At 44.6% G+C, this 27096-nt stretch overlaps 1 protein-coding gene across 1 annotated transcript in view; it reads left to right on the top strand.

The window, feature by feature from the left end:
* The window catches only part of STAG2 (stromal antigen 2), a 583303-nt gene that overhangs the window by 160885 nt on the left and 395322 nt on the right, over positions 1-27096 (top strand). Inside the window, 2 exon segments of the mRNA XM_030209778.1 lie at positions 10200-10296; positions 25287-25363. Coding sequence (XP_030065638.1) covers positions 10200-10296; positions 25287-25363 — 174 coding nt within the window.

The raw sequence follows: 27096 nt of genomic DNA, 5'->3' as shown, positions 1-27096 counted from the left end.
CAGGTGTTCTCTGAGGACAGCAGGACACGGGCGGGAAGACGGCCGCGCATGCGCGGTGGGCGTGCCCTGCGTGCGGGACCGCCCGCAAAGTTTTGTTCCGGTTGGTGGGGGCTGCCGTGGATGTCAACCCAGTCGTGAGAACAATCAGCCTGCTGTCCTCGGAGAACACCTGCTACAGGTATGTATCAGTCTCTTTCTCCGAGGGCAGTAGGTTGCTTGTTCTCACAAACCCGCCCACCTTCCTTTTAGAGTTGATTTGTTTCTTTTTGTGCTTTTGATTTAACTGAGGAATGCGTTTGCATGACGATCGAGAAATCGGTCTGCGCAGTGTGGTGCATGTGCCCCACAAAACTCTGGCAAACCTTTTTTATATTTTGCTTTCAAAATGTCAATTCCTGGGCTGACGTGGACGTCAACCCACATGTGAGAACAATCAGCCTGCTGTCCTCGGAGAATACCCGCTACAGGTATGTATCTTCGCTTTACGTGAAGTAAGTAAACAAAACCAAGAGAAACAGGAAGCCTATATGGTTCTTCAAACAAATAGCTGAAAAAAATAAGAGCAAAAGTGGCCTTGTTCAAGAAATACAAAAGAACGCAACGAGAGTATCACGGAAAAGATTATTGGATTAAACTAAAAAAAGCGAAGAGGGAAATACTGCTAGCGAAAGTGCGAGCGGAAGAAAAAATGGCTAAAGATGAAAAGAGAGGTGACGACCTTTTTCAGATACATTGGAGAAAGGAGAAAAGATAGGAATAGAATTGTTTGTTTTCCTAGTTCTTGGATCCAAATTATGTGGACAAAGTTAGTCTTTCCTGCTTATTTTCGAAAGAGATCGCCGGCCATCTTCTGACACAAATCAGGAGATGGCCAGCCATCTCCTGAAGCTGGCCAAATTGATATAATCGAAAGCCGATTTTGCCCGGCTCCAACTGCTTTCCATCGCTGGGATGGTCAAAGTTCCCATGGGTGTGTCGGAAGGGTAGCAAAGGCGGGACAGGAGCGTGCCAGGGCGTGCTTAAGAGATGGGGCACCCTCGGCCGATAATGGAAAAAAGAAGGGCGTCCCTGGCGAGAATTTGGTCCTCTTTATTTGGTCCCTTTTTTTTCAGGTCCAAGTCCCAAAAAAGTGCCCGAACTGACCAGATGACCACCGGAGGGAATCGGGGATCAACTCCCCTGACTCCCCCAGTGGTCACTAACCCACCCTCAAAGAAACAACTTAAAAAACTTTTTTTGCCAGCCTCAAATGTCATACTCAGGTCCATCGCAGCAGTGTACAGGTCCCTGGAGCAGTTGTGTGTGGGGGGGGGGGGGGGGGGGGAGAGAGAGATGGGCCTGGGTCCGCCTGTCTGAAGGCCATTGCACCCACTAACTGTTACACTTCTGGTTTAAAATGTGGAGCCCTTCAAAACTCATCCGAAACCCACATGTAGGTGCCCCCCTTCACCCATAAGGGCTATGGTAATGGTGTAGAGTTGTGGGGAGTGGGTTTTGGGGGGGGGGGGGATTTGTGGGGCTCAGCACCCAAGGTAAGGGAGCTGTGCACCTGGGAGCTATTTTAATTTTTTTTTTTTTTAATTTTTAGAAGTGCCCCCTAGGGTGCCCGGTTGGTGTCCTGGCATGTGAGGGGGACCAGTGCACTACAAATGCTGGCTCCTCCCACGACCAAATGCCTTGGATTTGGCCAGGTTTGAGATGGCCGGCCTTGGTTTCCATTATCGGCGAAAACTGAAGCCGGCCCAAATCGTATTATTGAAATGAAAGATGGCCGGCCATCTTTTTTGAAAATACGGTCGGCACCGCCTTATCATGGCACTGTCTTTGGAGATGGGCACCCTTAGAGAAGGGCGTCCCCGTTTGAAAATGCCCCTCTTTGTTTTCCTAATTTTTGTGTTTTGGATAATTTTAAGTTCTGATATTGCTGAAACATTTGTTATATGTGTAAATGTAAATTAGAAAATTTAAATCAAGGAATAGAATTGCGATACTGAAGGATAATGAGAGTGGTTATGTGGAGAGCGATGAAGATAAAGCGAATATGCTAAACAATTACTTCTCTTTGGTATTCACGTAGGAAAATCCTGGTGAAGGACCGTGGTTGGCTGCAGAGGTAGTATCTGGGAATGGAGTGGATTCTGCGCTGTTAACTGAAGAAAGAGTTTATAAACAGCTTGATAATCTGAAAGTGGATAAAGCTATGGGGCCGATGGGATGCATCCTAGGCTATTGAGGGAGCTCTGGGAGGTCCTGGGTGGGACCTCTTAAAGATTTATTTAACAGATCGTTAGAGAAGGGGAGGTTCTGCGAGGTTGGAGACGAGCGGATGTGGTCCCTCTTCACAAAAGTGGAGACAGGGAAGAAGTGGGAAAGTACAGACCGGTAAGTCTCACGTCGGTGGTAGGAAGAATAATGGAGTCGCTGCTGAAAGAAAGGAAATTTAACTTTCTAGAAGCAGACTGGTTACAGGACCAGAGGCAACATGGCTTTACCAAATGAAAATCGTGCGAAACGAATCACATTGACTTCTTTGACTGGGTGACAAAAGAGATGGATGAAGGCTGTGCGCTAGATGTAATCTACTTGGATTTCAGCAAAGCCTTTGATAGGTCCCCCACAGAAGACTTGTGAATTAGCTGAAAGGGCTGAACTTAGGACTGATAGTGTTGAACTGGATAGAAAACTGGTTGACCAACAGGTAGCAGAGGGTGGTAGTAAATGGAATCCTATCGGAGGAAAGGTGAGCAGTGGGGTCCTCAGGGGTCGGTGCTGGGGCCTATTTTGTTTAATATATTTGTAAGAGATATTACTGAAGGGTTGGAAGGAAAGGTGTGCGTTTTTGCGGATGACGCAAAGATAGCCAATAGAGTGGGTACCCTGGAGGGAGTAGAAACGATGAGAAGGAATCTCCAAACATTAGAAGAGTGGTCCGCGGGTCTGGCAGTTAAAATTTAATCTCACAAGTATATTACCTACTGGGGTAACAAAGTCTGTTCGGTTTCTTCCTGTTATTCCTAATAATTATGCTAAGTGATTTCTTAGCATAATTATTAGTTAAAATTTAATGCCAAGAAGTACAGAGTGATGCATCTGGGGTGCAGAAACCCACAAGAGAGATACCAATTAGGAGGGGAGAGTCTAGTAAACTCGACTCGGGAAAGCAACCTTGGGGCGTTGGTGTCCGAGGATCTGAAGGTGAAGAAACAATGTGACTAGGCAGCGGCCGTGGCCAGAAGGATGCTAGGTTGCATAGACAGGGGTATAACCAGCAGAAGAAAGGAGAGGTGTTGATGGCCCTCTAGAAGTTGTTGGTGAGGCCCCACTTGGAGTATTGTGATCAGTTTTGGAGGCTTTATCTTATGAAAGATGTAAAAAGACTGGAAGCGGTGCAAAGAAAAGCTTCAAAAATGGTTTGGGATTTGCATTGCAAACCGTACAAGGAGAGACTTGCCGAACTGAACATGTATACTGGAGGAAAGGAGAAACAGGGGTGACATGATAGACGTTCAAATATTTGAAAGGTATTAATCCGCGAACGAACCTTTTCCTGAGACGGGAAGGTGGTAGAATTAGAGGACATGAATTGAGGCTGGAGGGGGGCAGACTCAGGACTAATGTGAAGAAGACGTTTTTCACGGAGAGGGTGGTAGATACATGGAATGCCCTCCTGCGGGAGGTGGTGGAGATGAAAATGGTAATGGAATTCAAACGTGTGGGATAAACATAAAGGAATCCTGTGTAGAAGGAATGGATCTACGGAATCTTAGCGAAGATTGGGTGGCGACACTGGTAATTGGGAAGCAAAACCAGTGCTGTGAGTACTTCTATGGTTTTTTTTCTCTGATCGTGGCTGAATAGATATGGATGGGCTTGAGTGTAAATTTTAAGGGGCTTCAACATTTGCTTCAGAACGTTTAGTACAGGAACAGTGCTGGGCAGACTGGATGGACCGTTTGGGTCTATCTGCCGTCATTTACTATGTTACTTTGTTACTGTAGAGCCTGTTGCTTCGGGCTCTCTGAAGAGCATAACGGGTGTGCAAGAAGGTCAAAGTTTCTGGAGAATTTCTCTCCTTATCATGAAATCATTGGCAATAAGACAGATTGCTGTCTGATATATAGTAGGACTAGCAGGAAAGATTCACTTTAAAAACAGTTTGGGAAGCCATTCTGGACTTAAGTAAGATATTAGTATCACAGAATATTAATATGAGACGGTCTGTAGAGGACTTAGAGAACAGAACCATCCAGAATGAAACTAAGATTGTACTGATTAACTCGTGCTGTAGTAAAGTTGGCAGAAACCATATTTTCAATGAAAAGAATCTGCTTTATTAAATTGTTTTATTTTTGAGATCTAGGATTTACACTTTAGAGAATACTAGTAGAAAACATAATTTACATGTGCTTAATTGTTCTTGCTCAACAACAGTATCTCCTAAGGACTTATTCCTTGGGTATCTCAAGTAAATTGTGACTGCTTCACTCAGATATTCCTCCCTTTTCAAAGATTTACTACCTCTGCCCTCAAAAGAGCAGAGGGGAGTTCTCAGTTGGAACAAGCATAGCCATTGGAACCTTTAGATGTTTCAGCTTTATTAGAGACTTCAGACTCAGATTTGGCTCAACCTGCTACATTATTAGTCACATTTGCATTGGATAAAGATTAATTACTTGTCTTTCTCAGATATTGTGAAGACATTCTTAATCACAAGATTAGTATGTTTCAAGAAATATCAAGAGAAATGAGACAACTGCTTTTTACAACCTGCTGTTCAACAGCTGGGAGCTTTAGAAATAATAAAGTTCCTTTGTAAATGTGTTATAAAATATAGATCTCATAAATGTTTTTTTAATTCAACACAGCTGACTGGATTTATAGCCAGGAAGATGGTTATGGACAGATCTAGCAGGACCTCATCCCTAGTTTCCACAATCCAGGAGTCTTGATAATTTAGGGTCCTCCCTTTAAGAGCTTAGCTGCAGCTGCTTTTTCTTTAAATATATAATATTTTCTTTTATTTTTTGAACTTGATATTCCTCATAAATTTGAGGACTTGAGTTTAACAAAATATGTGTCAGTTTTGAGATTGAACAATCTATGTTCCTCTTTCACGATTTTTATTTTTCTGTACAAGTGTTATATTTGAATGTAAGATACTTAAAATCGCATAAATAATTTTTTTTTTTAAGTTGGCTGAAAGTAAGCAAAGAACATGTGCCTCAAAAGATCATTCCACATCACAACCAGTCCCAGCAAAGACATTGCAGTATCGCTGTGTTTATGGTTATATTTGGCTTGCTGACTCACAATAAATCTATTCCATGCATATTTAGCATCAAAGCATTGGATGCCGCTCTTATGGATATGAAAATCCAGTAGTGCGAGGGTTGTTCCCTACCTGCCTCCACACTTTTACCAACAGAAGCTGGATGTCATAAGCATTCATCTTAAAGATCACCTCTGACTTGTGAGGAATACTGGCTAAAGGTTGCAAATAAAAAATGAACACAAAATTGGTTCAAGGGCTGCACATTTGAAGCTGTGTGACTTGAAATTGCCTGAATTTTCTGTTTCTGCCAGAAAAGAATGAAAAATTGTATCTGTGAAAACTACAGTCATCTATCATGGTCAGCGGTGTTAAATGCTTCTGACACATCCAAAGATGACAGGAGAACAGAGCGTAGTTTGTCTACCTCCCATGGAATGGTCTTGTAAGTGGAGGTTCTTCTAAAATACATAGGCTTGAGCATAAATATCTTATCTTTATAAAAATACATTATTACAAATGGTTTTAAGAAATACAGGTAACCTGATCCATACTTAGTGTAGCAGTGATTCCAGCTACGCATTTCTAATGGATATATTTAAAGTATGATAGAGGTCTGTAAAATCATGAGTGGAGTGGAAAAGGTAAATATGAATCACTTGTTCTTTCAAAAAAAAGTAAAAGACTAGGGGATGTCCCATAAAGTTTCCATGCTGTACATTTAAAAGATTGGAGAAAATATTCACACAATGCTAGAGGATAAGGTAAAAGCAGTTAGTGAAGTTGGATTTCAAAGTTTGGACACATTACCAGAAGAAAAGTCCATAAACTGTTAAAGTAGACCTGGAGAAAGCCACTGCTTATATGGGAGTAAGTAGCAGAAAGTTTTGCTACTGTATGGAAACCTGGATAGGCCACTGTTGGAAACAGAATACTGGGTTAAATGGCGCTGTGGTCTGACAGTTATTATGTTTTTATGATCTTTGGCTTCGTGGACATTTTTTGAAGTAGGGGTGGTGGGGGTCTTATTAAAAAAAATTTTGTTTTGGTTTATGTAATTATTTGAACAGGAAGCCTTTTGCTCAGTGAACCCTACTACTACTTTGTCCCTGATGACTCCGGGTTGGAGGAATGTGGAGGGAGGTATGAACTTTTCAGTTGGTGCCTTTTTATTTGCAAGTACCTATATCTTCCCCATTTGTTAAGCTATTTCCATTAGGTCCTGCTGTTGCAATTGTGATCTTGGGGTATGGCCCGTATGCACCCTTATATCATCCTTTGAGAGTAATTTTATAAGGGGGCACTTAGTTTGGTGCACGTAGGCACCTTTGTAGTATAAAGTCACATAGGCATCTATGTCTATAAAATACTAGTGTAAAGTGGCAGAAATCAAAGTAGAGTGGAGGTATAGCCTAATGGTTAGTGCAGTGGCCTGAGAACCAGGAGAACTAGGTTCAATTCCCACTGTAGCTCCTTGCGACTCTGGGCAAGTCACTTAACCCTCTATTACCCCAGGTACTCCTGTCGGAATTCTGCACACCAAAAAAAAATCAAAATTCTGTGCAAAAGTTTTCAAATTCTGTGTATAGAGTTTGCAAATTCTGCAGGTTTATTTGGCATAATTTAACTAATATTACAGCCCCCTCTCCCTTTACACAGATACTATCCATATTTTCTCAGCACCCATGGCATCCACCTTTTTTCCAGCCCCCCCTGCACCCACAGATAGCACCCCCCTTTTTTCCATCCTCCTTTTTTCCATCCCCCTGTCTCCTTCCCTTCCTCCCTCCTTTCGTGTACCCACATATAGATTCCCCTATTTTTTTACAGCCCCTCCCTCCCCCACACATAGTTCCCTTTTTTTTGCAGCCCCAGCCACCCAGAGTATCCTTTTTTTATAGCCATCCACAGCATCCCCTCTTTTTTTTTTTAACAGCTCCTCCCTCCCCCAGAGCTTTCCTCTTTTTTACAGCCCCTCCCTTCCCCACACATAGCATCCCTGTTTTTTCAGCCCTCTCTCACCCACAGCATTTTTTTTTTTACACAGCCACCTACAGCATCCTCCCCCCCCCCCCCCTTTTTTTTACACTTTCCCTCCAGCCACCCCCACACTCACCTGTGATGTAGTAGTAGGAGCTGCAGTGGGTGAACCTCTTTAGGGCAGGACAGAAACCCCCTCTTCCTGCCCTGCTGGCACAGCTCTCTTGCTTGTGCTCTTTTTCCAAATGACAGTTGACACTTCAAGCAGTAGTCTCATGAGATTACTGCTTGAAGTCTCTGTGGCCATTATGAAGAAGCAGAGAGAGCGGGCGGCAGTGGGGCAGGAAAGAGTGGACTCTTTCCTGCTCTCGAAGAGGCCACTAGACCACCAGGGCATGCTGTGTTCTGGTACGACGGTTGGCCGTGGGTGGAGGGTTGGGCGAGTGGGTGAGTGGTAGGAGTAATACCTTTATATAATATGTAAACCACTTTGATTGTAGCTACAGAACGGTATATTGAATCCCATCCCTTTCCCTTATATTGGAGCTGCAGACATTTGCATCTGATCAAGAACGATTATAAATGCCCTCACCTAGATTAACTATATGAGTAAATTAGCATGTTTTGCAGACTCCGACCCTGTACACAGCTGCTGGCAAAGTACACACTACCATGTTAACATGTCAGTTGACATTTTATAACAGGCCAATTTCCTCACATGTACATGGCTATATACATACAAAATTACTTGCTCCCTAAGGGCCCTGTTTACTAAGCCACGCTGTAGGCGTGTTAATAATAGACACCCATTATATTCCTATGGGTGTCTCTAGTGTTAGTGCGCACTCATTTTTAGTGCACGCTAAAAAGTTTGTGTGCCTACAGCACTGCTTAGTAAACAGGTCCCTTAGAGGCTCATTTTCAAAGCACTTAGCCTCCCAAAGTTCCATAGAAACCTATGGAACTTAGCCTCCCAAAGTGCTTTGAAAATATGCCTCTAAGTGTCTTCATTCAGTGATGATGGAGGACTGACTACATTACACTCACAATTTTTATTATCCCTTCTCATCCAGAGTCAAGTTAATTGAATTGGGGTTGCCATGTGCTGTTCTGATATTGAACTTTCCAACCAGAAAAAAAAGGCGATGCTATTCTGTCAGAATATTGGAGAGCTCTTAAGCTGAAATTTGAGATCAAATTGTTAGTGTTCTTCTTTGAAAATGTAGCATTATAAAATGTCAAATAATTTTGTACTAGAATATCTATTAAAATGAAAAATACATTATTTTACAACTTTATTCTGAAAGTAGTCTAGAAGTACAATATGTATAAAGTATTAAATAGGCACAGGAAGATTTTATTTGATTTATAATAGAATACGTTGAGCTTTGCTAATGGGGTATTGATAGTAGCTGCTGCTCTCTTGAAGCATAAACCAAAACTGCACTGTTCACACATTTTGAAATGATTGGTTTTAGTTCCAGAAATGAAGTTAAAATAATGTGTTTTTTTGTTTGTTTTTTGTTTTGTTTTTTTTTTTTGTAACCTTTCCTTCCTTGGATGGATGTTTCCTGAGCATTTTATGTCATCTGAGAGGATAGGTGAGCAGCTGACTCCCACACTGCTTTCTGGCTTCACACAGGCTGGCTGGGTCAGTTTAATCCATTTGAAGAGCTTGGGTATCCCAGTTAGCAGTGAAAGCCTGTGCTCTACTTTTAGTACTGAGAAAACAAACCTTTTAATCGGTTTTAATTTTAGGGCAGACTTAGTTTTCATTTTTCATGAAGAAAATCTTTGTGGTCCTACTTTACTTCTCCCATTTAACCCCCACCCCCACATTACTGCTGAAAGTCAGCAAGGCAATACTCTATTCGAGGCTGCCTCTGACCTTTTTGTTAAGCTGGGCTTGGAATTTAATTTTGGTGTGGACAGGACAGTGGTATTGAGTATCCAAGCTACAGAGCAGAAACGTTTGAACCAGATTGGAACAATTTCCAAAATAATTTTTGGATCTAAAAATAAGTATTAGTGTGCTGTCATTGTGTTGCTGGGCTAGCCAATTTCTTTTTTTTTTTTTTTTTTTTAAGTCACTATATCATTTCATTTCCACAAATTGTGAACACTGGCTGTTCCCCTTTCCTCATTTGGTTCATTTTCGATTTGTTTGCATTTCTGTGAATTTGAAATGCTTTGAATCTGTGACACAGTGGCAATTAGAAATGAATGAATTTCAGCCCTCCTAAGCAGTGACTGTTATAACTCGGGAAGTTGGATCAAGTTAACAGGTGGTCTGTATGTAATCAGTCTTAATTTTTAGTTGGGCAAGAAAAAAAACTTGTCATTTTGTTTAGTGGTTTTAATTTATACCTTTAAAAATACTTAATACATAAGGTGTGGCTGGACAAAAAAGGAGAATTGTGCAGTTAATAATGTGTGCTGACTCGTAGAATATTATGTGCTCAAGGGGCATTTTTGTTTAATTTGCTGCACTGCTGCCCTTTTTATGAAAATGTCAAGTGTCATGCTAAAGAATCCGTAGTATTTTAACACCAGTATTTTAGAGGTTTTCTTATGGTAGTTAATCTGACACATTTATTGGGGAAAAGAAACTGTAGGTCTTGTGTATTTGAATGTACTGTTATCTTCATTTATGTGATATTACAGATGCTAAGTTTGAGTGACCTGTTAGGATGTAAATAAGATTTGAGTTCCGTATCTGACTCCAAATCTTTATACTCATTCATATGTTGATGTGAAATGCACATTTTGCAAACTGTTAAAAAAAAACAAAGAAGAATTTTTTTTGAGTATGTAATGTTTTGTAACAATATAAAAATAAAAACTTTATTAAGCAATGAAGCTATACTACTAATTGGACAGCATGGTAAAAAGCAGAATTTTTGCTGTAAAACAAGCCTATTTTAAACTGCTTTATTGTGCCTTTTTGTAGTCTGTGGTGGATGACTGGATAGAGGCATACAAACATGACAGAGATGTAGCACTTCTTGATCTCATCAACTTCTTTATTCAGTGTTCAGGCTGTAAAGGTAAGCTGTGTGGATTGGTAGTAAGAGGCTTAGAAAATATATGTGTATTAGCAATGTTCTAGCTAAAATGGAATTACAAATTTAACAAAAGCTGAATTTAAAATTGTCTTGCAGTATATGGCAAACATATTTGTCATGATACCACAGTTACAACCATGAGAGATATTTGCATGCAGTGGAGGCAGTGCATGCAGATTTCTCTTACAAATAGTCATTGTGGATATTCTGAAAACCTGACTGGCTGGGGTGCCTCCAGGTTTGGGAACCAGTGGCATAATGGTTTTAACTGTGGTTTCATGATAGTTACATAAAAAAATTATGTATTTTTGATCTATGAAAAGTATTGTTCTCCTAAATTTATTGAATGAAAGCATAAAATAAAAAATGCTTATGGTAATGTTCTTAAAATATTACTGTATAAATGTTGTTGGCCCAGTTAAAATTATTGTGACTAATTTGTCTCTCTCAGAAATTCTACACCACAAAGTAAATCAACCAATTCCTTAGCATCAGCAGCAGATGAATCCAGAGACTTGTGGGTTGTGACCATCTACTAGCAGGTGGAGATAGAGAGCGCATAACTGCAGTGTCTTATAGGATGGAATGCTGCTTGGTCAGTTAGTATTCTCTATCTCCTGGACCTATACGTCTAGCTCCATCTCTACCTGTTTCAAATCCATGCTCAAAACCCACCTTTCCTTGTCATCAAGCAGATGAAGCCATTACGTATGGGTTGTGTCCATCAACCAGCAGGGGGAGATAGAGAGCACTCAACTTTTCACAGTGCCTCATGGCCAGCTAGCACCACGGCCTCTTCAGTATTCTCTGTCTCCCCAAGCAGGGTGGCTGCAGCTTCTTCGAGCTCCATCAAAAATCTGCCCAGGGGTGGCTCCTGGCTTGCCAGTTGTTAGCTGGGGTGTTAGAGGCTATAGCAGCTTCACTTTGAAGTCACATAGGTCAGCCCTTTCCCTGCCTCACCCTTGCTCCTGTGGATGTGGACATATTAGCTTGCTTTTCCCTGTCCTTTCCCACTCAGTGGATGCAGGCACATTGGTTCGCCTTTCCCTGCCTTTCCCACTTATCTGAGCCTCCGGAGTGTTTTTATTTACCTCTTTTGCCTCTGCTTTCCTCAGCATTTAAAAAAAAAAAAAAAAATTAAAGTCGCGTCGCGCTTTAGCACAGCGATCTTGGAAAAGAGGTTTTTTTCTTGAGATTCTTCTGCAGGACCGGAGCTGTGATACTCGATCTAGTGAGGTAAGAGTGTTTTCTGACTCCTCTGGGGTGGGCCCGCGATCGGGATGTTTTTGGCACGAACCGCCATTTTTGAATTTTACTGCCATTTTTGGCAATGGCTGCGGAGACTGTAAAGCGCTGTTCTAAATGTGGCAAGCGCAAATCAGCAGCGGGGCTCTGTAATTCGTGCTGTACAGACGGTAGAGCCGGCCCGAGCATGGCGAGCGGCGAACTTTTGCGCTCTGAGCTGGCAGCGGACGCCATTTTGGATTTTCCACATGGCGCGGCCTCAGTTGCGACGGAGAGCCCTGAACCCGGGGGGGGGGGGGGGGGGGGGGGAGGTCCTCTGAATGAGGCTAATAGAGCTGCGGTTTTCTCCCCTGATTTTGTTTTAATGCTGCATAGGGCGTACATGCTTAAGAGCTCTTCCACAGGGATCTTCGGACCCTCTGGCTGGCCCCCCCCCCCCCCCCCCCCCCGTGGATCCTAGCCTTTTGGAGTTGGCTTTGCCTGTTTCTTATCCTCCTGATAAACGCAGAAGGGCTAATTCCCCTTCTGAGTGTGGCGCCCCCCCTCCCCCCCCTTTTCCCTCCCGTGGTTGGGCTATGAGGATTCTGAGGGGTCTGGCAGAACTTCTTGGGCTGAGGAGCCAGAGTCGGATGCAGAATTGCCACAGGAGCTTGATAATCCGTTTGCGGTGAGGATTTTTCCACCGTGAGGAGCTGCCAGCGCTTATTTCAGATGCCTTACAAGCCCTCTCGATTGGTGATCCTGGAAGTGGCAAAGCCTTCTCCGTTAATCCAAGGATGGCTAGTACCAGAAAGCCTGCTCGAACCTTTCCTTTGCATGACTCCATCCAAGAGCTTATTTCGGCTCAATGGGCTGACCCCGAGGGACCTTTGAAGGTTGCCAGGGCTATGGGGCAATTATACCCTCTGAGTGAGGAACATTTGGCTCGCTTTGCAATGCCTAAAGTGGATGCTCTGGTCACGGCTGTGACAAAGAGAACTACCCTCCCTGTTGAAGGAGGTGTTGCCCTGAAGGATATTCAAGACTGCAGGCTTGATACAGCTGTGAAGCGGTCCTTTGATTTGGCAGGTCTCACTGTTCGGGCGTCTGCATGCAGTTGTTATGCTGCTAGAGCCTGCCTGGCTTGGTTACAGCAGGCAGTAGAACAGCCCGGTGATGGAGCGGAGACCTTATCTGAAGTGGCTCCGCGGATGGAGTCGGCCTTGTCCTTTTTGGCTGACGCCCTTTATGATATGGTCAGAGCTTCGGCTAAACAAATGGCTGTAGCAGTGGCGGCTCGCCGCAATCTTTGGCTACGACATTGGGCGGCGGACATGGCCTCTAAGCAAATGTTGGTGAAGTTGCCCTTTCAAGGCCTTCTCCTGTTTGGTGAGGAGCTGGAAAACATTGTTAAAGGCCTGGGGGATTTCAAACCTCAGCGCTTGGCCGAAGATAGGCGAAGCCTTCCTCTAAGGGTCAGGTGGTCCACTCCTCTTACAGACCTCGCTTCCATGAAGCTAGAAGGTACCGCCCAGGGCGTGCTGCTGGGTTCACTTCGCGTGCCCGCTTTCAGCAGAGAAACTCCTTTCGCTCGGACAAACATTCCGCAGCTGCCGGTTCAAGGCCTGGAGTTCAGGGGCGACCCTCTCAATGATGGTGCGCCGGCCCCCTCCTCGTTTCCTGTCATCGGAGGAAGACTTTCCCTCTTTTTCGAGGAGTGGGCCAAAATCTCCGTAGATCAGTGGGTCTTGGACCTGATCAGAGACGGATACCGAATAGAATTCGATGCCCCGGTGAGAGACGTGTTTGTGGAGTCCCAATGCGGTTCTGCTGCCAAACGGGCGGCGGTAGAGGAGACTGCACAGTCTGTGCCAGATAGGGGCTGTGACCCCGGTGCCTCCCGCCGAACAAGGTCTAGGCCGCTACTCCATTTACTTTGAGGTGCCACGAAAAGGCGGGTCTTTTCGCCCGATCCTGGACTTAAAAGAGCTAAACAAGTCCTTAAGAGTGCAGCATTTTCACATGGAAACCCTTCGCTCCGTCATTGCGGCGGTACAGCCAGGAGAGTTTCTCACGTCTCTGGACCTGAAAGAAGCTTACTTGCACATACCAATTTGGCTCCCGCACCAGAAGTTTCTGAGGTTTGCGGTGTTGGAAAAACATTTCCAGTTTCGGGCCTTGCCTTTTGGCCTCGCCACAGCTCCCCGAACCATCTCCAAGGTAATGGTGGTAGTAGCTGCCTTTCTCAGGTGAGAGGGTATCCGGGTTCACCCATACCTAGACGACTGGCTCATCAGAGCAGACTCAGAAAAAGAGAGTCATCTAGCTACAGCCAGAGTGGTTTTAGTCCTTCAATCTCTGGGCTGGGTCGTCAATATGGCCAAAAGTTACCTGACCCCCTCGCAATCTCTAGAATATTTGGGGTCCGGTTCGACACAGCCTCGGGCTATGTGTTTCTTCCCGAGCAAAGGCGGTGCAAGCTTCAGAATCAGGTCCGTCTGCTCCTGAGGATGCCCCGCCCACGAGCTTGGGACATTGTCCAGCTGTTGGGATCGATGACGGCCACCTTGGAAGTGGTGCCATGGGCGAGAGCACACCTGAGACCTCTACAGTATTCTCTACTTAAACGATGGTCTCCAGTATCTCAGGATTATCAGTGCAGACTTTCTTGACTCCCTGTGGCCCGCCACAGTATGGAGTGGTGGCTCTCAGACAGCATGTTGCGGCGGGGAATGCCGCTGGCGCTCCCCGATTGGTGCCTAGTGGTGACAGATGCCAGCCTGAAGGGCTGGGGTGCACATTGCCAGGGGAAGCATGCCCAGGGTCTGTGGACGCCCGACGAGTCGGAGTGGTCTATCAACCGCCTGGATGTTGAAAGCGGTGTTTCTGGCTCTTCTGGCCTTTCAAGTGACCCTGGAAGGATTGGCTGTCCGAGTGATGTCGGACAACACGACAGCAGTGGCCTACATAAATCGACAAGGCGGCACTCAGTGCAGAGCTGTAGCCGCGCAGACCGAACAAATTTGCCACTGTGCCGAGCTGCATCTACAGTCCCTGTCAGCAGCTCACATTGCAGGTCAGAGCAATGTGCGAGCCGACTAAGCAGGCATCAGATCGATCCAGCGGAGTGGGAACTAGCAGACGATGTATTCCTGCAGATATGTGTCAAATGGGGCAAGCTAGTAATGGATCTTATGGCGTCCAGTTCCAGTGCCAAAGTCCCGTGCTTCTTCAGCAGACGGAGGGATCCTCGCTCTGCCGGGTTGGATGCCTTGGCTCAACCCTGGCCCCTGGGCTTGCTGTATGTCTTCCCTCCGTGGCCCTTGATAGGGCGATTGGTCCTGCGGATTCGGCTGCATCCAGGTGCTCATCGCCCCGGATTGGCCCAGGAGGCCTTGGTATGCGGACCTCCGACAGGTGCTGTTGGAGGCTCCCTTTCCCTTACCTCTGGTTCCGCACCTGTTGTCACAGGGTCCGGTGGCCATGGAGGACGCCTGCCGCTTTGTTCTTATGGCATGGCGATTGAGAGGGCGCAATTGAGAGATAAAGGCTACTCAAGGTAATTTCTACTCTCCTGCAGGCCCGTAAGCGCTCCACTTCCGTGGATTATGCCAGGATTTGGCGCCAGTTTGAAGTCTGGTGTGTTTCAAGAGTGCTTTCTCCGTTGCGGGCTCCTGTCTCGCCGATTCTGGACTTTTTGCATGATGGTGTACACAAAGGCTTGGCCTATAATTCCCTGCAGGTGCAAGTGGCAGCATTGGCCTCCCTGCGTGACAAGGTTGAAGGTGTGTCCTTAGCTGCTCATCTAGATGTGGCACGGTTTCTTAGAGGGGTGCTTCGGCTCCGTCCTCCCGTGCGGGCACCTTGTCCAGCTTGGAACCTGAGGTTAGTATTGAAGGCCCTTCAGGGGGCTCCCTTTGAACCGCTTCGGCGTGCTTCAGAGAAAGATTTGACACTGAAGGCCGTCTTTTTAGTGGCCATTACCTCGGCGAGACGGGTGTCAGAGCTCCAGGCGCTGTCCTGTAGAGACCTTTTTCTGCAATTCTCAGAGTCAGGGGTCACGGTTTGGACCGTGCCTTTTTTCATGCCTAAGGTGGTTTCAGCGTTTCACCTAAACCAGCCTGTTTTTCTTCCCTTCTTTGTTGAGGAGGAGTTTCCAGATTCATTTGGGCAGTTGCACCTTTTGGATGTGCGCAGGACTCTGTTGCAGTATCTGCGGATTACAAATTTTTTCAGGACCTCTGATCATCTTTTTGTGCTGTTTGCAGGTCCTCGCAGAGGGTCTTCAGCGTCTAAAACCACTATTGCCCGTTGGCTCAAAGAAGCTATCTTTTCAGCATATCTGCTGTCTGGCCGGGCTCCGCCTGAAGCCTTTAAGGCACATTCCACAAGAGCGATTTCCTCTTCCTGGGCGGAAACTGGAGCACTATCTTCATGAGATTTGCAGTGCTGCAACATGGGCTTCTAAGCTCTCTTTCGCCCGACATTACAGCGCGTGGTGTGGCTTGTTCCCACCCTATTTAGGGATTGCTTTGTTACATCCCATACGTAATGGCTTCATCTGGTTGATGACAAGGAAGGGAAAATTAGGTTCTTACCATGATAATTTTCTTTCCTTTAGTCATAGCAGATGAAGCCATGAGCCCTCCCTGTATGATTGTCTGTATTGCAGTGATTCTGATTTTGGGTGCTGTTCTTGTTTCCTGAAGTTATATTCCTTCCTTGGGGAGTCGGAAAACTGTCTTCAGGATTCTTGTTACAGTTATAGGAGGATGAGTTCATTTCCTCCAGTTCATGTTTTGGGAGGATGAGTTTATTTCCTCCAGGAGGATGCAAGTATTCCCTCCGTTTATACAAAGTGGAGGACGAGTTTATTCCCTCCAGGAGGATGAGTTCATTCCCTCCTTTTTTTGAGTTTATGCCCTTGTTAAGGGGCCATCGTTCGCTGTGAGGAAAGTTCATGTTATTCCCATTGCGGTTTGCCATACTGCTTTGGAAGCTTTAAATACTGAAGAGGCAGTGGAGCTAGCTGGCCATGAGGCACTGTGAAAAGTTGAGTGCTCTCTATCTCCCCCTGCTGGTTGATGGACACAACCCATACGTAATGGCTTCATCTGCTATGACTAAAGGAAAGAAAATTATCATGGTAAGAACCTAATTTTCCCTTTCACTGCTGCTTTTGGCTCCTAGCTTCTACTCGTTTGCTCTCCCTTGTTCCTTCCTTCCTTCTCACCCAGTACTTCCCTCATCCGTAACTGTCTTGTCTGTCTGTATTATTTAGATTGTAAGCTCTCTTGAGCAGGGACTGTCTTTTTGTGTCAGGTGTTCAGCGCTGCGTGCGTCTGGTAGCGCTATACAAATGCTAATAATAATAATATCTCTAGCAGGCGGATGGATGGTCTCTCACAAGCTCCTGGTCTCATTTGATGGTGGCTCCTGTTTTGGGTCTCTCAGTTCAGTAGAGCTTTGGAGAGTGTGACTGAGCGGTGCCACCTTTAGGGGTTACACCTGGTCACCTCAGGTTCTTCTCCCCTCTCCAGCCCTTTCTCCATTCTCCTTCCTCACTGGAAAAAAAATTGGGGCATAATTCTTTAAAGCCCACAGCCTTAGCTGTAAGAGAGATACTGGTTTGGGCCAGTATAAAGGGCTTAGTGATGGAGAGGATGTGAGTGTGCTTAGCACACTGAGTTTGACAGGCAGGGCTCTCGATGGCTGGCTCTCCCATGGTGAGTGTATCTGTACATTTTCTTTCACCTTTGGGTCAGTTGCGGTTTTACCTTTGTTTTCTTTGCAATGGCTGCTGAAATTGTGAAAAGCTGGTCCCACTGTGAGAAGCAGGGAAAAGCATTGGGGTGGTATCCGTGTGGCTGTGCAGGCTCTTCTCTGGTAGCTGGGACTGTGTTTGGCGAGTCCTCATTAGCTTCCCGAGAAGGAGAGATGCAGGCTCATTCCTCTCATCGGGCTGAAAGTGATCCGGCAGCCTTTTTAACAGCAGCGCGATTCGAGAGCAGCGCTGTCGGCAGCTTCTTTACCCGGCACTGCTTCAGAGGTCCTTACACACGTCAGCTGCTGTGGGGCTTTCTCTGGGGCTGAGGTCTTCTGACCTGCCCCCTCCTCCCCGAGTTCATTCTGTTGCTCCATAATGCCTATATGTTGCAGAAGTCTGGTGGGGGAACAATATGTAACATTTCTCACAGAAACATGGAGCCCACAGCACTAAGCCTAAATAAACTCCTTTCTGAAGGTCATGAAAAAAAGGAATTCCTGTACTGTCAATATAGATAGAGTTCTGGTAAGAAAAAGAAAGTTCTACAAAAGAAGTGAGGAAAACTTGAAGGGTGTTTAAGTGACTACCCTCTGTGAAAACTGAGGACTCAGTTCTCTAAATGAAAGGTATCTAAGAATATGAGAACACTAAATAGGCCCGTTCAGGGGACCTAACACACATGGTGCAGTTCCCTAATGCTGTTCACTGGCTCCCACACTACGAACAGCATTTAACCAACTCAGAAACTATAAGTAAAATCTTAACTCACCACAGACAGCGTGGCCTTTTGGTGACTGTTGCCACTAACAAAACCATTTTAGGCAAACTCAGCTTTTCCAGCTCAGGCGTGGAAATGGGGTAAAGACGTAACGTGACCTACTGAGTAGAAATTACTTCCTGCATATAGCCTCATGTACTGGAAAAGCGTGAAGCAGTCTTCTAGTGCTCACCATTTTAAGATTAGTAGATTAAGAACCTTTTGTGCATTAGGTATAAAGGAAGGCAACTCCTCCTTATGAAAAGACTAGCTGTTAAGCCCGTAAAAACGGGCGATTATTGCAGCCCTCCTCTCTCCCCTGGCCTCACCCCGTCCACCGATCCTCCCCCCTCCCCCCATGTCCAGCAACCCTCCTCTTTCCCTTGGCCTTCCCCCCTGCCCCCATGTCCAGCAACCCTGCTCTGTGCCCTGCTCTCACCTCAAGTCCAGCAACCACGGCCTCTCCCCCCTGCCCTCCCCCCATGTCCACCTACCCTCATCGCCGCCGCTCCCTCCCCCCTCTGGGCCAGGCCCTTGCACTGACCTGACAGCGCGCCTCACCTCTGTGTGAAAGTGCTACAGGCAGCACAGATCGCTCTGCCCGTAGCAGGGCGCTTCCAGGGGTGGGAGCGGCGGGGGGTGGTGGTGGAGGTTGTTTCGCGTGATGTTCGTTTCCAGGCAGCAGCGTCGTTGTCGTCCGACAATTCGACTCCGTTTCCCTCTCTGTTCCGCCCTCTGACGTTATGACATCATGACGTCTTGACGCGAGGGCAGGAGAGAGAGGGAAGTCTGTACTGTGCATTTGCAAGTGAGTACGGTCACTTGCCGTTTATATGTTTGATGACTCCCTCAGGGAAGCAATAGACCCTACTTCAGAGCTAGAGTGCAAATGCCTCCTCTTTGGGTCAGGGTCCATCAGTGGAGACTGAGGCAGGAAACAAGCCAGAAATCTCCAAAGGCTGAGCTAAAAAGGAAATGTCAGTTATTTTCTGAGGCTAGTGCACTAGTCTCCATGGTAATCATGGAACCTCTGTGCTGCTATGGGGGCATTTTCTCCGGTTGCAAAATAGTTTTATTCTGGAAGGTGGCTGGATTTCATCCTGAAGGTCACGGGTTCAAGGCTGGTTTGTGAATCGTATTAGAAGCTGTGGAACTCAGCTGTGTTTCAAATGGGGCATATTTTACTTCACTCTCCCATTTTGTTTGCCTTGACAAGCATTTCATTGCATAGCTGGGACAGCTAACACTACAGTGCTAAATGTTAGTTGTGTTGGCTTGCCACAACAGTTCTGCTGTCTGATATTGCACAATTGACAGTGACCAATACTATTGCCTACCAGCTCCAGCCACCTCTGTATCAAGAGCACCACTAGCTGTATGCTGTAGTGTCTCTAAATGCTTCTGTTTCACTTTTGCACCTTTTCATTGTATTGGACAGCTAGTGATTATTACTAAGCTACTTCAATGTAGAGGAATAGCTTAATGGTTAAAGCAACCAGCTGAGAGTGAGCACAGAGATCTTGAAGTTGCTGGTTCAAGTCCCACTGCACCTTGCCATCACAATGGTACAAACAACCATATTCTGCTACACCATCTGACTCTGGCTCTCAGCTACACTAATTAGTGCCAATGAGCAGTCAGTTCTAATGCACAGCTAAACAAGCCATTCTTGACCCTCTCAGCAAGAAGATAGCTCTGGCTTAGGCATTGGACAGCTGATTTGGCTTCTATGTCACATTTAGCAAGCTACCTTTTGGAGGTAAACTTTTGTTTGGAGAAGCTGTAAAGAAGTTGGGTAAAGTCCTAGGGGACTTCAAGTCTTGGAGATTGGCAGAGGACAAGTCTAAAGATTCTTTTAAACTCTCTGTCTCATCTTAGGTTACAGGCAAATCTAACTTTCAGGTTTCCCACTTCAACTAAGACGAGCCATCTTTCATTCTTCCAGGAAGAACTCTGCTTCAAACTCCAGGTTTGCCAATGCCTTCTGCATCTCCCAGTGATGGGGTCTCAGTTCACTCCTTGGGTTTCATAATAGCACAACTTCTCTCCAGGTTCAATGAGCAGTGGACCAAAATTACCTCAGACCAATGTGTCTTGGAAATACTAAAGCAATGTTACAAACTGGAGTTCTCCCATTCCACTGCAGATCTTTTTCTTGGAATCTCCATGCAAGCTCCAGCCCCAAATACCAAGCAGTTCGTCACCTTGCAAATGCTTCTTTAGGCACAGTCGAGACTGTCCCCAGTTGCAGTTGGGAAACGAGAAGTTATTTCATTTACTTTGTCGTTCCAAAGAAGGGAGCTTCCTTCCACCTGAATTTGGACTTCAAAAGAGTCAGATTGTTAAAGGTTCAACATTTCACAATAGGAACATTTTATTTATTTATTTTATTTATTTTTGTTACATTTGTACCCCGCGCTTTCCCACTCGTGGCAGGCTCAATGCGGCTTACATGGGGCAATGAAGGGTTAAGTGACTTGCCCAGAGTCACATTTGCAGTCTGTAATAGTTTCAGTCCAGCAGGGAGAGTTTCTAACCTCCCTGGGTCTCAAGGAAGCATGCTTTCATATTCCCATTTCACCTTCCCACAGAAGATTTGTGATTTGCAATCCTTGGAGAACATTATCATTTATGACCATGTCATTTAGCCTTTCCACATCATCAAGGACATCTTTTTCAAGGTCATGGTAATAGTGGTAGCCTTCCTTTTCAAGGATGGATTGCAGGTTCATCCATACTTCGCGATTGGCTGATTTGCGAGTCTTTCTTTTAAGAGAGTCTGAGTTTCATCCAAGATAGCTGCTCTTCTTCAGTCCTCAGAATTGGTATTCAATTTCACCAAGAGATAGTTGTTTCCAACACAAATCTTGGCATATCTGGGAGTGATATTCAACATAGTTTTAGAGAAGACTTTTCTTCCTGTTGCTTATTAGCAAAAGATTCACACCCAAGTCAGGTTCTACTTTCCTTACCAGATCCTGGGGTCTGTGGTTATGTTCAAGTTCTGGGTGCAATGGCCTCTATCTTTGACATTCTTCCTTGGGCCAGATTCCACATTAGACCACTTCAGGGGTTCCTTCTCAACCGTTGGTCTCCCATCTCTCTTGGACCCTCCAAGCCAAACTCAGCCTCAGTTGGTGAATTCAGCACAGCCTTCATCTGACGTTTCAGAAGTACTTTCTCTCTCTCTCTCTGCAGGCAGCTATCTGCAGCAGCTCGTATGCTGATAGGGCGTGCCTTAGCTGGGTGCAACAGATTTCAGATTCCTTCCAGAAGTCCAACAGTCAACTTCCTGAATTGCTAGATTGCTAGATGTGGAGATAAGGCTGGCATTTTTTGGCAGATTCCTTGTCTGACTTAATTTGGGCGTTGACCAGATGTCTTTGGTGATCACAGTCTGTCGTTTGGTGTGGTTGCTCCACTGGGTGGCAGATGCAGGTTCAAACAGTGACAGGTTAAGCTCCCTTTTGAGGGCAAGCTGTTTGAGTCACCCAGATCTTCCTGAGGACATATTTAAATGTTCTTTCTGGTCAGGTCAGGCTTGTCCTTGTTTTAAAGATACCAGGGGCTATCGTCCAGGGCAGCCTAGTTTAAATTAGAGATCCAGGTATCTGTCCAAGCAGGGCTTCGGAACTCCAGACTTCATCTTGTTGAGATACTCCGGATTTCTCCTGAAGGGGTGACAAGACAATACAGTCCCATCATTTCTTCCTAAGGTGTTTTCTGCCTTTCATCTCAATCTTTGTCTCTTCTGGCTTCCTTGATGTTTGCCATGTGCTTTTACACTGTTTGGGAGTGACCAACAAGCTCCGTTGGTCAGATCATTGTTTGTGCTTTGCTGAGGACCTCAGAAAAGTAATGCATCTTCCAAAACCACGCTAGCTCACTGGGTCAAGGAGGTTATCGTGTCCACATATTTACTAGCTGGTAAACCACTTCCAGCTGGATTCCGTACACCTACCCGAGCTGTTATGACTTGTTTGGTGGAAGCCCGTTTGTTCTTCCTGGAGGAAATATGTAGAGCAGTAACATGGCCTTCCTTGCATATGTTCATAAGACACTACCGTTTGGATGTTTCTGCTCGGTTGGATGCATCTTTTGGAGTATCTGCACTATCTGCGCGAGCTTTAGGTTCCCACCTATTTCAGGACTGCTTTGCTACATCCCACAAGTCTCTGGATTAATCTGCTGCTGATGCTAAGGAATGAAAAATAATTCCTTACCTGATAATTTTTTTTCCTTTAGTCGCAGCAGATAAATCTAGAGACCCACCCTGTTTTTCAAGCGGTTGCTATCGGTTAGTTCTCTCTTTTGGAACTTGTTACTGCATTTTTATATTTTAGATGGACTATTGTAATCAGTTTCTTTTGGAATATCGGTGCTATTCGCAAGAACTTTAGGTTTCCACCTTATTTCAGGACTGCTTTGCTACATCCCACAAGGCTCTGAATTAATCTGCTGCTGACGCTAAGGAATGAAAAATTATTTCTTAGCTGATAATTTTCTTTCCTTTAGTCACATCAGATGAATCCAGAGGCCCACCCTGTTTTTCTATTGGTTAGTTTTCTCTGTTGGAACTCGTTGCTTCATTTTTTTTTTTTTTTTAAATTTTAGATGGACTATTGTAATCGGTTTATGTGTTTGTAGATCTTGGTTTAGCACTTTTCCCTGTGGGGAAGGAGAAATGTTATAATTCTGTTTTCTTCTGCTTTGTTTTGAGAAATACTAACTGACCAAGGAGCATTCCATCCTATAAGACACTGCAGTTTGGCACTCTATCTCCACCTGCTGGTAGATGGTCACAACCCATAAGTGTCTGGATTCATCTGCTGTGACTAAAGAGAAGAAAATTATCAGGTAAATAATTTTTCATTAGAATTCTAGGAAATATGAATAGGCTACAATACTTATGAGGCAGCTTAAGTTAGCAAATAAAATCAAATGTGCATGAATTATTTCATCAGGATGTCATTTTTCAGGTAAAATTGAGATATCCCTCTAGGGTGTAAAGGACTAATTGTCATAATAGGTTCTGTTTCATACATCAGTCAGTGAGTTCCAATTAGCAGAACATCCTGTTGGCCAAGAGATTCATAATCGCTGATCTTTTAATACATTTATGTAAAAAATGTGGCTGGCGTTCTTTGCTGAAAATTAACCCATGCCTTTGATCCTAGTTTCTCTTGTATGTTTGGAAGATCAGTGGTTCTCTGAGGACCAGCAGGATGACAGTTGCTACAGTTGTGTGGTGTCATTCCTGGAGCCTGGGGTCAGGCAATGTAAACAAGATTGAAGAGTTCTCCAGAATGCTCTACCAAGTACACGTGGAGTTCCCATGTCATTGTCATTTGAGGCCACCTCAGTTCTTTTCTGCTGGCCTTGAAAGGGCTTGTTTTTGGTGGCAGTCACTTCAGCTTGCAGAGTAAAGCTGCCAGGCTTTAGATATTTACCTGCACTGCACAATGTTTTTCCTTAATTGTGTGTTCCTTAGCATCCAGCTGCACCATCCTATATGATAGAGTTGTATCTTCTTCCTACCAGCAGATGGAGGTAGATAAACTGACTTTTCTAGTGATGTCACTGGTATAAGAGCTAGTTCTGTGAGGAAAATGCCAGCATTTTCTCTACTTCCAGCAAGATGGTAGGTTGTTCCATACATGCCATCATGTGTGTGTGTTTGTGGGGTGGGGGGTGGTGGTGGTTAGGTGGCCAGATCCATATTGTGCTGGTTGTAACAGTTGCCAGCCTCCCTAGAGGTAACCCAGCCACAGTTGGGAGCTGCCTGCTTGGCTGATATCCTGTACAGTTTAGTGTGAATAACCTGTTTTATGGTGTTGATTGTAGTGGTCCAGAAATGGCTTTGGCTGTGCCACTGGGTGGTGGAGTTAACCTTTAAGAGGCACCTGAGACAACTTACCTTAAAGGGTCATCTGCTTTTTGGGGAGGACCTGGGGGAGGCTCCCCCTTCTCCTTTAGAAGAAGAAAATTATTCCACATTTACTTTATTTAAAAAAAAAAAAAAAGTTAAGAATGGCTTTTTGCATCCAGAACAGCGGACAGCAGGATACCAGCCTTAAAATAACTTACCCTTGCCCCCAAGGAATGGCTTTTCTTGTCATAAGTAACATAGTAAATGACCGCAGATAAAGACCCAAACGGTCCATCCAGTCTGCCCAGCACTGTTCCTGTACTAAAAGTTCTGAAGCAAATGTCGAAGCCCCTTAAAATTTACACTCAAGCCCATCCATATCTAGTCAGCCACGATCAGAGAAAAGACCGTAGAAGTACTCACAGCACTGGTTTTGCTTCCCAATTACCAGTGTCGCCACTCAATCTTCGCTAAGATTCCGTAGATCCATTCCTTCTACATAGGATTCCTTTGTGTTTATCCCACACGTTTGAATTCCATTACCATTTTCATCTCCACCACCTCCCGCGGGAGGGCATTCCACGTATTTACCACCCTCTCCGTGAAAAACATCTTCTTCACATTAGTCCTGAGTCTGCCCCCCTCCAGCCTCAATTCATGTGCTCTAATTCTACCACCTTCCCGTCTCAGGAAAAGGTTCGTACAAAAGAAAACTTAGTTGGCTCTTCATGATGGCACTGACATGGGAACTCCCAACACGTGCAGTAATGCTGTAGAGAAAGGTTTGAGCATTTTCATTGCTTTGGCTTAAACCAACATCGGGTAACACTGCCTTCCTCTGAGGACCCCTATCCTGCTGTTCTTGGATGGACATCTGTTGCAGGAATGTACCTTTGCTAAATATACTGTTGAAACATTCTACATAACACCTCTATTACATGATATCAAGAATTGTATGCAAAATTCATTAGAACTGCAGGTTTATGGGTAAGTAGTTCTGACTTTAGGAAAACAATACCAAAATTCCTTAACAGTGGATAAGTCAGTAATGTGATTGCATGGTATTCCACATGCAGAAATATCGTACTGTACAATTGTGGTTAATTGTTGACAAGTGGTTAATATTGGGCTTCACTTTGTGTTTACAGAATCAAAATTATAGGCTTATGCTAATGTGCATTAAAACATACATTAAGGCTTGTTAAATCAAATCCTTTGATTCTCAGTGGGCCTTATTTACTAACTATGCACTTGAGTTCACATATGTTAATGTGTGTTAACATATGTTATTAAATGAAACCTTATATGTTGAATACTTGTTTAAAAAAAACAAACATTTTATATGTTAATTGTAGGTGTTGTTACCCAGGAGATGTTTCGCCACATGCAGAATTCTGAAATAATCAGAAAAATGACAGAAGAATTTGATGAGGTATTTCTTTATCCCTTTTAATGACTTTTCCAAATTGTTCTTGTGTAGTGTCTCAGATTTACAAGAAGTGGAGACCTGATCTGTGTTAATTCACAGAGATATTTCTTGATCTCTGCCAAAGCTGTGCTCTCCCCCCCACCCCCAAAAAACAAAGCAAAACACTATTATTGAATTTTTTTTTTTATTTTGCAAATGTCTTTATTAAGCATTGAAAAAACAATTTGTCAACCAATAAACAAAATAGTAAATGCACAATACAATGCAAAATATGTACAGCCAGCACATCTAAAACATTATAGAAGAAGCACACGAAAATAGTCAATGCTGCATTATATACCAAGTATACCTCCAATGTTTTTCACGTTTTCAAAGAAACCCCACCCCCATCCTCCTGTAATCCACCTCCCAACCCCAGCCACCCTACCCTCCCCAGCCACCCCTAGCCCCCCCCCCAACACCCCCCCCAGAAATCCACAGACCCTCCCCCCCAGAAATCCACAGACCCTCCCCCCCTCTCCATTCATCTCTCGTAATTCAAACACATAAAGGTAAAACCAAGCACCATTCATAAAGAACACGCTTTCAAAAAAGGATCCCACACGTGCTCCCACTTAGATAAAGCATTCTTCATCATCGCAGTCAAGCAGCGCTCCATCACATATGTACCAGACCTTAGTCATCCAACCACCAAAGAAGGGACCTTAGGACATTTCCAACACTTCATCACATTAATACGGGCAGCGTGCGGGACCGCTTTAACTAACAAAAATTGATGTGTTGTATATCCTTCTGGTTTCTGCCCAAGCAAAAAGACCACAGGATGCCACTGCATAGACATGCCTACCCAAGCTTGAATACGAGACTGCACTGCTCTCCATTAAGACTGCGCCTTAGGGCACAACCACCAAATATGACCCATGGTCCCCAACTCTCCACATCCCCTCCAGCACCTAGCCGATGCCGTGCCAAACATATGTTGTAATCTCACCGGAGTAAGATACCACCTATAAAAGACCTTGATAGCGTTTTTCTTCAGGGTGACTGATAAAGAGGACTTCAAGAGCCCCCTTTTTAAGCGGAACCAAGAAGCATCCGACAGAGCAAAATCCAACTCCTTCTCCCAATTCTTCCTATACAGTCCTAGTTATATTATAGTGCAATTTGAAAGTTAAATCAATTGAAAATTCTTTATCAGACTGTATCAGTTCTGGTCATACCTAGAGAACTTCTTAACACAGCACTTGGCTGACTCACTGGCAGTAATAATCCCACCCACCCCAGGGTTTTCCAGTCATATATAAAGCGAAAACTCAGCTTTACTCGGTCACACACAGGTAGTCTTATATAAAGCGAAAACTCATTGGCTTTACTCTGTCACACACAGGCAGTCTGCCAGACTGGTAACTCCATCATAGTACACCGGTTCATACCCATTTCAACCAATCAGGATGACTTTTATTCTCTGTAATAATTGTGGTGCTTTTATTTCAAGACCAATCATCTGGAGACTTAAGGCTTGTCCTATCTGTCTACAGCTCACTAGATTAAAACACGAGCTCAGTAAAGTAAAACAGGAACTAAATGCACTTAAAGCAACATATAGGACCACACAATATCATACTGCACAGAATCATACCAAATTATCACCACTACCACAAAGGATAAAACCACCAAAGAATAGATGGATCGTGGTAGGTTCAGGCAGACTTCGTTATGTGACAAGAAAGCATCCG

This window comes from Microcaecilia unicolor, chromosome 7 (genome assembly GCF_901765095.1).
Source record: "Microcaecilia unicolor chromosome 7, aMicUni1.1, whole genome shotgun sequence".
Lineage (NCBI taxonomy): Eukaryota > Metazoa > Chordata > Amphibia > Gymnophiona > Siphonopidae > Microcaecilia > Microcaecilia unicolor.
Note: the sequence above shows the minus strand (reverse complement) of the source record. Positions and strands in the feature narration are given on the sequence as shown.